Raw genomic sequence first — 16,392 nt, 5'->3', positions numbered from 1 at the left:
CTAGCAGCATTGCCTTAAAGCCCCACATGATGTATTGTTGCACCATGTAGGAGCAGTACAGACCTAGTCTGTTCATTATATACATCTACATGATGTATTGTTACACCTTGTACGAGCAGTATAGACCTACAGTAGCTAGCTGCCAATTTAGATGTAGTATGACTTAATGAAACTGCCTTACATATGCTGTTAAACATTTTTTTATTCGCACTAATCAATCAACACATTCCTGTCTTTGTATGTCTCAAATAATGGTATTATTTAATTAAATTCATTTAAAATAATCTTTGTCTGAAAATAAAATATTTCCTCAACTGCGTTTCCCACTCCAGTCAGCAGACGGCGATGTGCGTCTTTCAGGCGATGCTGCTAGCGTGACGTATAATCTAGTGGACGGTTCTTCATAAACAGCTAGTCAACCACCTCGGTAGCTTGCTAGCCAACATAGCCGACGGATTCAAGCTATTTATACGCTTTCGGTGTATATTAGCTGCTGTGTTTTAGACACACTTCTGTCGTATCTTCTTGTTAACCCATTTCATGTAATATTACGTTATTTTGTATTAGTCAGCTATAGTAGCTGGCTGGTTAAGTTAGCACTAGCTTAGTCGCTAATGATAGCTAGCTAGCTAACATATCCGAACATGAGCTCCCTAAACTACTCCCCTCCTGTTAAAGAAGAGGACGTCGGCTGGACGGAGAAAGAAGCTCTGGGGCTGTACATTGTCGTGAAAGAGGAGAAGGAAGAGGAGGATGTCACAGTTAAAAAAGAAGTAGAGGGTGAGGCTGTTACAGTGAAAGAAGAAGAGAAAGACGTTACAGTGAAAGAAGAGGAAGACGCGTTCAGAGTGAAAGAGGAGGAGGATGTTACTGTGAAAGAGGAGGATGTCGTTTTTGGAGTGAAGAAGGAAGGGGAGATTACTGTCACATTGAAGGATGAAGAGGTGGAGATAGGAGATCTGATTAACACCAGTAAGTGCCGCCTTCAATTTGTTTTTAACTTTGGATATTCGGAGTTGGCTCGTCAATACCTCTTCAACGGAGGGCCCTAGGATGATGACTGATATGTCTAGAATCAGACGATGTAGAGAGCAAGCTACCTCTTGTTTTCTCCGTTCCGTTTCCGACCCTTCTCAAATATATATCTGGGGGGCACATCATGTTGTGATTTTCGTGTAGTGATGTTTTACTACACACCGTGCCCCCCAATAGTGCCATGCGAGAGTTGGGTTGGCTACACCAAAGATTATGGATATACTGACAAGATGACTCTCCGCCCAAACAAGGGGAGTCGTTGTCCACAAAGCGGCACTGCTGGTTCTCTAGCTCCCTGTCAAAGGAATTTTATATCTTGATGATAATAATCAATAATCAATTCGCCTTGACTAATGTCCAAAGTTTGTAAGACAATGGGTTAAAATAATTAGGCAAGGACTCAGCTTTTTGCAAAAGGTTTCTGTAGCTTTATTCATGAGAACGTTCTGGCGTCAGGATAACAAAACAGTCATTATATAGTTCTTGCTTACTTACGCACATGCATTTACACACAATCCGTTGGTGACCTGCAACCCCCATAAACTTCTCACACTGTTTATCACCTTCTGGCTCAGCCTGTTCCTTTCCTTCAAGGTTAGGAACTCTTTGAAGTTTTACTCCCTTGACCATCTGCTTCTGTAGCTCTCTATACTAATTGCATACACACACATTTCTTTCCCTCTCCAGTGGTTCCTGGACTTTCCAGAACTAGTCAGACCAATCGCTCCCTACATTGATCATTACATTGATTATTCATTAACCATGCTGTATGACTAATAATTCATCATGGTTTATTGATTCATTTACCTTCATTAGAAAATTCTCTTATCACTCCCGCCTACCCTTTCTTTGGTTTGGTGGATACTTCTTATTATTGTAATCTATTTTTATATATATTCTATGAGGGTTGTTGACGTCAACCGCCTGTATTCAATGGATAGAAATGCAAAGCTAGTACTCATGGCATGAATATGCATCGCCATCTCGAGACAACTCCTATAGTGTTTTTATTAGAACACATCGTTCTATACAGTCCACCTGATAGAGGTTCATATCTGACAGAGATGAACACACCGTTCTATACAGTCCACCTGGTAGAGGTTCATATCTGACAGAGATGAACACACCGTTCTATACAGTCCACCTGATAGAGGTTCATGTCTGACAGTTAGAAACTTAGAAAGAGGGGGAGTCTAAAGCTGCAACAACTAGGATTGTACCTTTTGGCTTGTGGACAACGAAATAAAGTTGATATGAAAACCAATAGAACAGGAGAGAAATGGCATAGTGGTGGGTCCAATAGAACAGAAGAGAAATGGCGTAGTGGTGGGTCCAATAGAACAGGAGAGAAATGGCGTAGTGGTGGGTCTAATAGAACAGGAGAGAAATGGCATAGTGGTGGGTCCAATAGAGCAGGAGAGAAATGGCATAGTGGTGGGTCTAATAGAACAGGAGAGAAATGACATAGTGGTGGGTCTAATAGAACAGGAGAGAAATGGCATAGTGGTGGGTCTAATAGAACAGGAGAGAAATGACATAGTGGTGGGTCCAATAGAACAGGAGAGAAATGGCATAGTGGTGGGTCCAATAGAACAGGAGAGAAATGACATAGTGGTGGGTCTAATAGAACAGAAGAGAAATGACATAGTGGTGGGTCTAATAGAACAGGAGAGAAACGACATAGTGGTGGGTCTTATAGAACAGGAGAGAAATGGCATAGTGGTGGGTCTAATAGAACAGAAGAGAAATGACATAGTGGTGGGTCCAACAGGTAAATAATTTGAAATAAATTTGCCTAAATGATATAATTACTCCTGTCTATACAGAAATAAATAAAATACTTCACCAGAAAGCATGACGTTGCCACAGAGGAATCGGGGATCATTACCTTCTTTAAAACAAATACCTGCGTTTGGTTTAAAATCACAAGCTTGGAGGCTTATGCCTATTTGGGCAGTGCGTGTGGCAATAGGCCTCGCTGATTATTGAGTTGTGGCTGTCAGTGAAAAGCATCTCAAATAGGTGTGAAGATAATGTCTCTTGAGTGTAATTTAAAATGTTGAGACAAGAAGAAGGGGAGGGTTGTGTGGTGAAGATATAGGTGAGTCTCTCTTCAGAATGTCCTCCGCTGGCTTCTACCAATTCTTGCTCCTTCGTTGTTTCATTGTGTGAATTGACTGCCCTTAGATTGAGTTTATTATATCAATTCCCCATTACAAATGTCACCAGTAGTAAATGTACTGTTACTTCCTGTCATTTGGTTACATTCATTTCTGTTAATGCATGTATTAATTACAATAATTTACTGTTGTCATTCTCGGAGTGGACACGTTGTCTGTTTAAAACCTGCTACACTTGTGAGAAACAAGTTTTGGTTTATTTCATAACCATCATTTACAATTTTGTACATTTTTTTCATTGTCTTTTTGTTTGGAGTGCTCCATGTGAGCAATGAGCATGTCTGGTTTCTCTGTCCTGATCATGTTGAGGGAGCGCCCACCTGAGCATAGAACTACTTGGCCTGCTGCGCGGAAATGTAGGAAAGCGTTTTTTTAAACATCCATTGTGACGTTTCCCGGCAAGAAAGCCAAAAATGTCTCTCAACCAGAAGAGTACACTCTACCAGTAATACATATGAACTACTATATAATGTCTGCATTATCAAATCAAATTTATTTATATAGCCCTTCTTACATCAGCTGATATCTCAAAGTGCTGTATAGAAACAGCCTAAAACCCCAAACAGCAAGTAATGCAGGTGTAGAAGCATGGTGGCTAGGAAAAACTCCCTAGAAAGGCCAAAACATAGCCTGGTTCCTCTCTAGGTTTCTTCCTATGAGGGGTGGCCAGTCCTCTTCTGGCTGTGCCGGGTGGAGATTATAACAGAACATGGCCAAGATGTTCAAATGTTCATAAATGACCAGCATGGTCAAATAATAATAATCACAGTTGTTGTCGAGGGTGCAACAAGTCAGCACCTCAAGAGTAAATGTCAGTTGGCTTTTCATTGAGAGTATCTCTACCACTCCTGCTGTCTCTAGAGAGTTGAAAACTGCAGGTCTGGGACAGGTAGCACGTCCGGTGAACAGGTCAGGGTTCCATAGCCGCAGGCAGAACAGTTGAAACTGGAGCAGGTGGACTGGGGACAGCAAGGAGTCATCATGCCAGGTAGTCCTGAGGCATGGTCCTAGGGCTCAGGTCCTCCGAGAAAGAAAGAAAGAAAGCGAGAATTAGAGAGAGCGTACTAAAATTCACACAGGACACCAGATAAGACAGGAGAAATACTCCAGATATAATAGCCCCCCGACACATAAACTACTGCAGGATAAATACTGGAGGCTGAGACAGGAGGGGTCAGGAGACACTGTGGCCCCATCCGATGATACCCCCGGACAGGGCCAAACAGGCAGGATATAACCCCACCCACTTTGCCAAAGCACAGCCCCCACACCACTAGAGGGATATCTTCAACCACCAACTTACCATCCTGAGACAAGGCCGAGTATAGCCCACAAAGATCTCCGCCACGGCATAACCCAAGGGGGTGCGCCAACCCAGACAGGAAGACCACATCAGTGACTCAACCCACTCAAGTGACGCACCCCTCCTAGGGATGGCATGGAAGAACACCAATAAGCCAGTGACTCAGCCCCTGTAATAGGGTTAGAGGCAGAGAATCCCAGTGGAGAGAGGGGAACCGGCCAGGCAGAGACAGCAAGGGCGGTTCGTTGCTCCAGAGCCTTTCCGTTCACCTTCACACTCCTGGGCCAGACGACACTCAATCATAGGACCTACTGAAGAGATGAGTCTTCAGTAAAGACTTAAAGGTTGAGACAGAGTCTGTGTCTCTCACATGGGTAGGCAGACCATTCCATAAAAATGGAGCTCTATAGGAGAAATCCCTGCCTCCAGCTGTTTGCTTAGAAATTCTAGGGACAATTAGGAGGCCTGCGTCTTGTGACCGTAGCGTATGTGTAGGTATGTACGGCAGGACCAAATCGGAAAGATAGGTAGGAGCAAGCCCATGTAATGCTTTGTAGGTTAGCAGTAAATCCTTGAAATCAGCCCTTGCCTTAACATGAAGCCAGTGTAGGGAGGCTAGCACTGGAGTAATATGATCACATTTTTTGGTTCTAGTCAGGATTCTAGCAGCTGTATTTAGCACTAACTGAAGTTTATTTAGTGCTTTATCCAGGTAGCCGGAAAGTAGAGCATTGCAGTAGTCCAACCTAGAAGTAACAAAGGCATGGATTAATTTTTCTGCATTATTTTTGGACAGAAAGTTAATGATTTTTGCAATGTTACGTAGATGGAAAAAAGCTGTCCTTGAAACAGTCTTGATATGTTCTTCAAAAGAGAGATCAGGGTCCAGAGTAACGCCTAGGTCCTTCACAGTTTTATTTGAGACAACTGTACAACCATCAAGATTAATTGTCAGATTCAACAGATTCTGACTGTTTCATCCTAACATCGTTGGTGCCAACGTGGATAGCAATAGCTCTATACTCACCAGTTTTAGCTTTAGCCAGCACCATCTTCAGATTAGCCTTAACGTCGGTAGCCCTGCCCCCTGGTAAACAGTGTATGATTGCTGGATGATTTGTTTATAAATAGTCTATCACTAGTTAACTGAAATATCGCTCTTGGCTTTGGGCAAAGGACCAACACAGTCCACCACAACCCTGCTGAAAGGTTTGTCAAAAGCAGGAATAGGCTGCAAAGGTGCAACCGGTACAGCTTGGTTCAGTTCACCTGTCCGCTGGCAAACGCCACAGGATTTACAGTGAGCCACAACATCCTGTTTCAGACGTCTTGTTGACCCCAAGATGGCCTGCCATACTACCATCGTGAGCCAACCTCAGTATCTCTTGTCGAAGTGTCACTGGAACAACAATTTGAGATAAACTGGGCCAATCGTCTTGTCCAGAAGTGGCGGGAGAATGCCATTTCCTCATTAGAACGCCATTTCCTCGTTAGAACGCCATGCCATTTCCTCGTTAGAGTGCCATTTCCTCAATAGATCACCATGTCCTCGTTAGAGCGCCATTTCCTCGTTAGAGCGCCATTTCCTTATTAGAACACCATCTCTGTCAAAATTACCAACGGAAACTTCATTAAACTCCTCTTCTGGATATATCTCAGCAAAAAGAGGGTAGAGGGAAACATCTTTACTCTTTTCAGCAATCAGCTGCTTCCTAGAAACATCTTTACTCTGTTCATCAATCAGCCTCTCCCTAGAAACATATTTACTCTGTTCAGCAATCAGCTGCTTCCTAGAAACATCTTTACTCTGGTCATCAATCTGCTGCTTCCTAGAAACATCTTTACTCTGTTCAGCAATATGCTGCTTCCTAGAAACATCTTTACTCTGTTCAGCAATCTGATGCTTCCTAGACATCCAAGTGTCAACTGTAGGGATCCCCTCTTCATTCAGAGGTTCTACAAACTCTCACCTTTGTGGTTTTCAAAGGAGAGATCAACTCAGGAGGTTTACCGAAATCAGGATCACCCATAAACGTCTCAGACAGATGGACCATGGTGGGATCGCTGACATCCTCAACACTAGACTTGCTCCCGGTGACTTTCTTAGACAGAGCACGTGTAATGGCACATGCTGGGAACACTGTAGGGTACTTTTCTGATAACCCATCAGGTTCCTCAATTCTGAGTTCTTTACTGTCGTGTCTTTGGCTATGCCGGATTAAGTGATATGACATGCTAACCTATAAAATTCTTTCTCTGTAATTAATATTACCTGATTAAGCTAATAATGTAAATGTAATTAACTAGAAAGTCGGGACACCACGGAAGAGTGTTTATAGAGCCGTTATCTTCCGAAATAAACTCTTAAAGACCTATTTATATTTTACATCGATAGCAGTCAATATTAACCCTTATGTTATTTTCAGTCTCATAATGAAAGTTGTAAATTCTTGGCTATCTTCACGAACCCTGACTAACAAGTTGAATCAGCAATACAAAATTGGGTTTAATTATTTATTTACTAAATACCTAAACTAATCACACAGAATTACAAATACACAGAATACAAATGATGTCATACAGAAAACGTCCCTGGTGGACGGAACCTGTATGATGGCTGGTTACACAAAGGAAAGGGGGTTGGGCTTGAATGAAAGAGCGGGAAGATTTAGGAACAAAGAAACAGCAGCTATGCTATCGTAAATACATTATCATATGCATTATTAAATTACCGCCCATTTGGAAAAGGAAAATGCAATAAATATTTACTCTGAGCTGCGCTTCGGTATATTGGTCGTAGATGCTGGCCGGGTTGGCCAACAGATCTTCCTGTCCTCGGAAGAATGACTCTGGTGGTAAATTGGGTACTGGTGGTATCTTCGTCTGTGGTAGACTGGATCCTCCGTCCTTTCCTAGCCCACGTCTACAGCGGCCGCTGCTAACTCAACGGCTAGGAAGTATCACTTCTGTAGTGAATAAGCTCAAAGTTCATACCATTCGCCACCAAAGCTCACGCCGAGGTTGGCTTAGTTCTGTACTTGACATGTGTGTCCTTCTAACGTAGAGGCTGCAGACCTCACGTACTGGAACATGTGGTTATCTTTTCGTCAAAGGCTTATATAGTGGAGAGGGGGAAGGATGTGTTTCATCGTTTATAACCCCTGTCTCTTCACAGGGGCAGGCCACTGATCAAGCAGGGCACTTTCCTTATGAAAACCCAATTCTCTCATTTGGAAGCTAAAATTACATTTAATCTCCTAACAAACAATTTCAATATCAAACATTTCAATTGCATAACAATTCCATGTGACTCTGATAACTAGAGGGTGTATACTTTTCCAGGTACAGTTTGTCGTCCTGTCATCAGTCATAATGTCTCAGATGACAACCGAACTGACATCCATACTCATTACGTTCCAAAGCATATTTCCAACTGGTTTTATTACCAAAATATGGTTCCTTTTCCCCATTTGTTTGATGTTCCCAGACTCTCTATATTTAACAAAGGCTATTCAACAGTCCTTCAGTAGGGTCAGAAAGAGAGGGGAAGGGAGAAAGGTATTTATGGGGGGGGGTCATACACCTTACCCACAGGCCAACGTCATGACATTACAAACCACAGGATTTGGCACAACCTTCCCTCCAGCCAAATCATTTCCCAATATGAATGAGACCCCCTTCACCAGTAGGCTAGGCCTCACTCCAACGACAACGGAATGAGACATAAGATCAGATTCCAGTTCCACATTATATAAAGGAACTTCCATGCAACCATCTCCACGCCTTGTACTAACACACTGGAACCAGTTACTGAAGTGTCAAAGGCAAAACACCCAACAACATGAAGGGTTTCCCCAGTATAGTACTGTAGAAACACCCTCCAATATGAAGGGCTTCCCCAGTGTAGAACTGTAGAATCACCCTCCAATATGAAGGGCTTCCCCAGTGTAGAACTGTAGAATCACCCTCCAATATGAAGGGCTTCCCCAGTGTAGAACTGTAGAATCACCCTCCAACGTGAAGGGCTTCCCCAGTATAGTACTGTAGAAACACCCTCCAACATGAAGGGCTTCCCCAGTATAGTACTGTTTTAAGGTTAAACCAAGGATAATTTGGCTTTCTGATTTTGAGTTGTAAGATGCCTTGAAGTATCAACAAAAAAATATTCAAAAGTTAATTTATGTCAAAAAGTTATTTGTCCATACTACTGTAACCCATAGTAACACATTGGATAACATTCACAACATGGAACAACAGTAACCATAGTAACACATGGGATAACATTCACAACATGGAACAACAGTAACCATAGTAACATTGTTTCCCCCCCAAAACATCTAAAGTATGTTTGTTCTGAAGTGTCGGTGCTATATCTGAGAGATATTAAAAAAATTACTTAACCCCTTTTTTTGTAACTTAAGTCTTTCCACATTTTATTACTTTACAGCCTTATTCTACAATGGATTAAATAAATACTAATCCTCATCAATCTACACACAATACCCCATAATGACATCACAATACCCCATAATGACAAAGAGAAAATAGGTTTTTAGAAAAAGAATCACGTTTATTAAAAATAAAAACCAGAAATACCTTATTTACATAAGTATTCAGGCCATTTGCTATGAGACTCAAAATTGAGCTTAGGTGTGTATACTGTTTCCATTGATCATCGTTGAGATGTTTCTACCACTTGGAGTCCACCTGTGGTAAATTCAATTGATTGGACATGATTTGGAAAGGCACACACCTGTCTGGCTACCACAGCATTCTGAAGCAATACACCATCCCATCTGGTTTGCGCTTTGTGGGACTATCATTTGTTTTTCAGCAGGACAATGAGCCAACACACCTCCAGGCTGTGTAAGGGCTATTTGACCAAAAAGAAGAGTGATGGATTGCTGCATCAGATGACCTGGCCTCCACAATCACCCGATCTCAACCCAATTGAGATGGTTTGGGATGAGTTGGACCGCCAAGTGAAGGAAAAGCAGCCAACAAGTGCTCAGCATATGTGGGAACTCCTTCAACACTGTTGGAAAAGCATTCCAGGTGAAGCTGGTTGAGAGAATGCCAAGAGTGTGCAAAGCTGTCATCAAGGGAAAGGGTGGCTAATTTGAAGAATCTAAAATATATTTTGATTTGTTTACCACTTTTTTGGTTACATGATTCCATATGTGTTTTCATGTCTTCACTATTATTCTACAATGTAGAAAATAGTAAAAATAAAGAAAACCCCTGGAATGAGTAGGTGTGTCCCAACTTTTGACTGGTACTGTATATCTCATGAATATTTTTACATTCAGTTACAAAAAGTCACTTTCTTATCACTTCTTCCATAGGCAAACATGTAAGGAAAGCTTTTTTTTTAAATCAAAAGGGATGCTGTCAAAAATGTATTGAATTCAAATGGATTTACCCAGCCTACAAAGCACTACAGCCACTCTGTGATGACCAGTCCTGCTCTTTTATTGAGGGATCTAGTCTAGATTAAACCTCATAGGAAGACAGTTTTATCATGTGGAGGTTTCATTCAGGTCTCTGTTTAACGAGATACTCTCTCACTCTGACAGCGGGAAGACTCCTTCAGGGGAACCAGACCCAGAGACGCCCAAACCAGTGAGACATCACCACTGTGAAAAGAGTTTTCTCTGGTTAGGGAACCTGAAACTGCATGAGAGGACACACACTGGAGAAAAGCCTTTCCAATGCTCCCAGTGTGGAAAGAGTTTTGCTGTGTTAGCTAACCTGAAGAGGCACGAGAGAATACACACAGGAGAAAAGCCTTATCACTGTTCCCAATGTGGAATGAGTTTTAATCAGGATGGGGACCTAAAAGCTCATAAGAGGATACACACAGGAGAAAAGCCTTTCCAATGTTCCCAGTGTGAAAAGAGTTTTACCATGTTAATTAACCTGAAAAGGCATGAGAGAATACACACAGGAGAAAAGCATTTTCTGCTCCCAGTGTAAATATAGATTTTCATGAATGGCGGACCTAAAAGCTCATGAGAGGATACAGTGGAGAAAAGCCTTTCCAATGCTCCCAGTCTGGAAAGGGTTTTACCTGGTTAGGGAGCCTGAAAGAGCATAAGAGGACACACAAGATAAAAGTCCTACCACTGCTCTCTCTCTGTGTGGAAGGACATTCAGAGAACCTGAAATCAAATGAGAGAATAGAAAGGCTGTATTCTGACTTATATTTTAGACTGAGAATGTGTTTTTGTTTATGCCACATGAAATCATATTGTGTATGATGACACCTGTCTATATAAGGTCCCACAGTTGACAATGTACGTCAGAGCAAACACAAAGCACATGAGGTCGAAGAAATTGTCCTTAGAGCTCCGAGACAGGATTGTGTCGAGGCACAGATCTGGGGAATGGTACCAAAAATTGTCTGCAGCATTGGTCCCCAAGAACACAGTTGCCACCATCATTCGTTAATGGAAGAAGTTTGGAAGACTCTTCCAAGAGCTGGCCGCCCAGCAGAACTGAGCAATCGGTGGAGAAGGGCCTTTGTCAGGGAAGGGACCATGAACCCGATGGTCACTCTGACAGAGCTCTAGAGTTCCTCTGTGGGGATGGGAAAACCTTCCAGAAGGACAACCATCTCTGCAGCACTCCACCAATCAGTCCTTTGGCCACTCTACCATAGATGGAAGCCACTCCTCAGTATAAGGGACATGGCAGCCTGCTTGGAGTTTTCCAAAAAGGCACCTAAAGGACTCTCCGACCATGAGAAACAAGATTCTCTGGTCTGATGTAACCAAGAATTAACTCTTTGGCCTGAATGCCTTTTGGCAACCTCCAAGCTGGCTGTCATGTGCCTTCTACTGAGGAGTGGCTTCTGTCTGGCCACTCTACCATAAAGACCTGATTGGTGGAGTGCTGCAGAGATGGTTGTCCTTCTGGAAGTTTCTCCCATCTCCACAGAGGAACTCTGTAGCTCTGTCAGAGTGACCATCGGGTTCTTGGATCCTTCCCTGACAAAGGCCCTTCTCCACCGATTGCTCAGTTCTGCTGGGCGGCCAGCTCTTGGAAGAGTCTTGGAGGATCCAAACTTCTTCCATTTAAGAATGATGGAGGCCACTGTGTTCTTGGGGACCTTCAATGCTGAAGAAATGTTTTGGTACCTTTCCCCAGATCTGTGCCTCAACACAATCCTGTCTCAGTGCTCAACAGATAATTCCTTTGACCTCATTGCTTGGTTTTTGCTCTGACATCCACTGTTACCTGTGGGTCCTTATATGGACAGGTGTGTGCCTTTCTAAATCATGTCCAATCAAGTTGTAGAAACATCTCAAGGATGATCAATGGAATCAGGATGCATCTGAGCTCAATTTGGAGTCTCATAGTAAAGGGTCTGAATACTTAAGTTAATAAATGTGCCAAAATGTCTAAAAACCTGTTTTTGGTTTGTCATTATGGGGTATTGTGATGTCGTTATGGGGTATTGTGTGTAGATTTGATGAGGGGGAAAAAATCTTCAATTTTAGAATAAGGCTGTAACGTAACAAAATGTGGAAAAGGTGAAGGGGTCTGAATACATTACGAATGCACTGTATACCGCTGGCAGAGTTTTGTATCCCTGGCAGTTTTGTACACAGTAATGTGATACGTGGTATAGAAAAGTCTAATCTTAGGAGAGTACATGGGAGGCACTATACTGTTTGTCTGCAGGTGTCTATCTGGTCAAATCCACTGATACAGTTGCCCCTCCACCCTCTGGTGGGATGGATCATGTCTACAGAGAAACCTAGATTCAAATACTTAGATTTGTGTGTATTGGGTATATGTTGTGAAATTGTTAGATATTACTTGTTAGATATTACTGCACTGTCGGAGATAGAACCACAAGCATTTCGTTACACCCGCAATAACATCTGCTAAACATGTGTATGTGACCAATAAAATGTGATTTGATTTTGATTTGAAATAAACGTCCTATTTATCAAAGGTGCTTTTGGCTGGGATCAAAATGACTCCAAAGGATTTAAATTTGTTATAAGTCCATTTAGTTACAGAAACACTAAACCATGATTTAGATTTATTAAAAACTAGTTGATTGACAAAGTCATGAAAAATTGGAAGAATTGAATTAACCACATTTTGGCTATGATAAAAGATATGCCTATGGGGTCAAATTGATCCATGTCAGAAGTATGGTTCAATGCAAATATGTAGTGGGTGTAAAGTTTGTTATAAATACTCACTTATTAAACACGAATCAATCAACACATGCTTTTCTTTGAACGACTTAATATAATATTACACTTTTATGAAATAAATGAAAAATAAACTTTTGGTTCCTCAACTGCATTGCCCAATCCAGTCAACAGATGGCGATGTGCGTCTTTTAGGTTCAGGCGATGCTGCCAGTCTGACGTATAATCTAGTGGACGGGACGCTCCAACAACAACAGCTAGTCAGACACCTCGGTGGCTTTCTAGCAAACATAGCTACAACATTCACGCTCTTTACACTGTTTTAGTGTATATTAGTCGATGTGTTTTAAACACACTTCTGTCGTATGTACTTGTTGGACCATTTAATTATATATTTACGTTGTTTGTCAGCTAGCTGGTTTGCTAAATTGGCTTAGGACTAAGCTAGTCGCTAATGCTAGCTAGTGGACATCCCCGACCATGAGTTCAGTAAGCTACTCTCCTCCTGATAAAGAAGAGGTCTGCTGGACGGAGAAGGATGCTTTCATGAAAGAGGAGGAGGAAGAGGAGGAAGATGAGAATGTTACAATACAAAAACAAGTAGAGGTTACCGTGAAAGAAGAAGATAAAGACGTTTCAGTGAAGAAGAGGAAGATGCGTTGAGTGAAAGAAGAGGAGGATGTTACAGTAAAAGAAGAGGAGGAAGAGAAAGAGGAGGATGCAGTTTTTGGAGTGAAAGAGGAGGGGTGATGACTGTCACGTCAAAGGAGGAGGAAGAAGAGGAGGTTGGAGATCTGTTTAACACCAGTAAGTACCGTCTCTGCAGTCGTTGAACCAATATGCAGTAAAGGGGTTCTACACTTTAATGTTGTTCTGTAGGAATGGCTGAAGCTACACTGTAATGTGTAGAACATCAAGAGTGGACCATCACCAAAACGTTAACAATTGATCAAATGCATCCAATGATAATGCCTGAAATACTGTAGTACTCAATGTCTCCTATTAGCTTAGCCCAAGATGTACTCTTAAAGGGGCAATCAGCAGTTGTTACATCCATTTTGGGACTTATACATTAATGATATGCACTCATTGTTTCTTGAAGAAATCACGTATAAATGCCTCATGAGCTTAGTTCAACTGTCGTATCTCTGTTTCCTGTTTCCGGTCACAACTTGCAGACTTTTTTACGCTGCTGTGCGTTTTGTTGCCGATCTTACTTTGCTACCTGACGGTTTTTTACTTTTTCATTACCGTATATTTTTACTTTTTCCCTCACTCAACTTTTTTCATTCAACTTTTTCAACCCGGAGGTTTTATCTGGACATGGTTCGTCAGGACTTCAAACAGCCGAAGCTAAGTAACATTAACATGATGCCTTCTAATTGCAGTCGTTGTACTTATAATATACAGGAGAACGATCGCCTTACGGCAAGGATAGCTGTGCTGCAAGCCCAGCTTCAGACGCAATCGTTAGGAAAGGGTAATTTCAGTGTAGGAAAGGATGAAACAGCGTCTGTGCCACCAGTAAGTACAGCTAGTACAGATACAGATAGTAACGTTAGTATAAACCCCCTCGCACGGTCCCCGCAGCCGGACATCTTTCTCATGGCTTCTGGAGGGAAACGCTGTAGGAATGCTCAACCGGTGTCGCTTATTCAGCCGACAGAAACTTTCAACCGGTTCTCCCCATTAAGCGAGTCGGAGTCGGAGGCCGAGACTTCTCTGGTCTCTACTCCTCCCGTTGTGGGGTCTGAGACGCCGACGGCTCCCACCATTAGCTCTGACAAATTGAAAACCCTAGTCATTGGCGACTCCATTACCCGCAGTATTAGACTTAAAACTAATCATCCAGCGATCATACACTGTTTACCAGGGGGCAGGGCTACCGACGTTAAGGCTAATCTAAAGACGTTGCTGGCTAAAGCTAAAACTGGCGAGTGTAGAGAGTATAGAGATATTGTTATCCACGTCGGCACCAACGATGTTAGGATGAAACAGTCAGAGGTCACCAAGCGCAACATAGCTTCAGCGTGTAAATCAGCTAGAAAGATGTGTCGGCATCGATTAATTGTCTCTGGCCCCCTCCCAGTTAGGGGGAGTGATGAGCTCTACAGCAGAGTCTCACAACTCAATCGCTGGTTGAAAACTGTTTTCTGCCCCTCCCAAAAGATAGAATTTGTAGATAATTGGCCCTCTTTCTGGGACTCACCCACAAACAGGACCAAGCCTGGCCTGTTGAGGAGTGACGGACTCCATCCTAGCTGGAGGGGTGCTCTCATCTTATCTACGAACATAGACAGGGCTCTAACTCCTCTAGCTCCACAATGAAATAGGGTGCAGGCCAGGCAGCAGGCTGTTAGCCAGCCTGCCAGCTTAGTGGAGTCTGCCACTAGCACAGTCAGCGTAGTCAGCTCAGCTTTCCCCATTGAGACCGTGTCTGTGCCTCGATCTAGGTTGGGCAAAATTAAAAATGGCGGTGTTCGCTTTAGCAATCTCACTAGTATAAAGACCTCCTCCATTCCTGCCATTATTGAAAGAGATTGTGATACCTCACATCTCAAAATTGGGTTACTTAATGTTAGATCCCTCACTTCCAAGGCAGTTATAGTCAATGAACTAATCACTGATAATAATCTTGATGTGATTGGCCTGACTGAAACATGGCTTAAGCCTGATCAATTTACTGTGTTAAATGAGGCCTCACCCCCTGGTTACACTAGTGACCATACCCCCCGTGCATCCGGCAAAGGCGGAGGTGTTGCTAATATTTACGATAGCAAATTTCAATTTACAAAAAAAAAAACAATGACGTTTTCGTCTTTTGAGCTTCTAGTCATGAAATCTATGCAGCCTACTCACTCACTTTTTATAGCTACTGTTTACAGGCCTCCTGGGCCATATACAGTGTTCCTCACTGAGTTCCCTGAATTCCTATCGGATCTTGTAGTCATAGCAGATAATATTCAAATTTTTGGTGACTTTAACATTCACATGGAAAAGTCCACAGACCCACTCCAAAAGGCTTTCGGAGCCATCATCGACTCAGTGGGTTTTGTCCAACATGTCTCTGGACCTACTCACTGCCACAGTCATACTCTGGACCTAGTTTTGTCCCATGGAATAAATGTTGTGGATCTTAATGTTTTTCCTCATAATCCTGGACTATCGGACCACCATTTTATTACGTTTGCAATCGCAACAAATAATCTGCTCAGACCCCAACCAAGGAGCATTAAAAGTCGTGCTATAAATTCTCAGACAACCCAAAGATTCCTTGATGCCCTTCCAGACTGCCTCTGCCTACCCAAGGACGTCAGAGGACAAAAATCAGTTAACCACCTAACCGAGGAACTCAATTTAACCTTGCGCAATACCCTAGATGCAGTTGCACCCCTAAAAACTAAAAACATCTGTCATAAGAAACTAGCTCCCTGGTATACAGAAAATACACGAGCTCTGAAGCAAGCTTCCAGAAAATTGGAACGGAAATGGCGCCACACCAAACTGGAAGTCTTCCGACTAACTTGGAAAGACAGTACCGTGCAGTATCGAAGAGCCCTCACTGCTGCTCGATCATCCTATTTTTCCAACTTAATTGAGGAAAATAAGAACAATCCGAAATTTCTTTTTGATACTGTCGCAAAGCTAACTAAAAAGCAGCCTTCGCAAATGGAGGATGGCTTTCACTTCAGCAGTAATACAT

General features: G+C 42.5%; 1 protein-coding gene across 3 annotated transcripts in view; it reads left to right on the top strand.

Annotated features, from left to right (window-relative positions):
* The first annotated feature begins 401 nt into the window (after positions 1–401).
* Positions 402–16,392, top strand: part of LOC106564398 (uncharacterized) — a 29,068-nt gene continuing 13,077 nt past the window's right edge. For 2 of the 3 annotated variants that reach the window (XM_082958700.1, XM_082958702.1), the window contains exon 1: positions 402–972. In XM_082958700.1, the coding sequence (XP_082814826.1) occupies positions 645–972 (328 nt within the window). In that variant the 5' untranslated portion in view covers positions 402–644. Of the gene's footprint in view, positions 973–10,094; positions 10,946–16,392 lie in introns of those variants that run through there. The other variant, XM_082958701.1, reaches the window with a different exon arrangement.

Source organism: Salmo salar, chromosome 12, assembly GCF_965601325.2.
Source record: "Salmo salar chromosome 12, fSalSal1, whole genome shotgun sequence".
NCBI lineage: Eukaryota > Metazoa > Chordata > Actinopteri > Salmoniformes > Salmonidae > Salmo > Salmo salar.
This window is presented reverse-complemented; position numbering and strand designations above follow the sequence as displayed.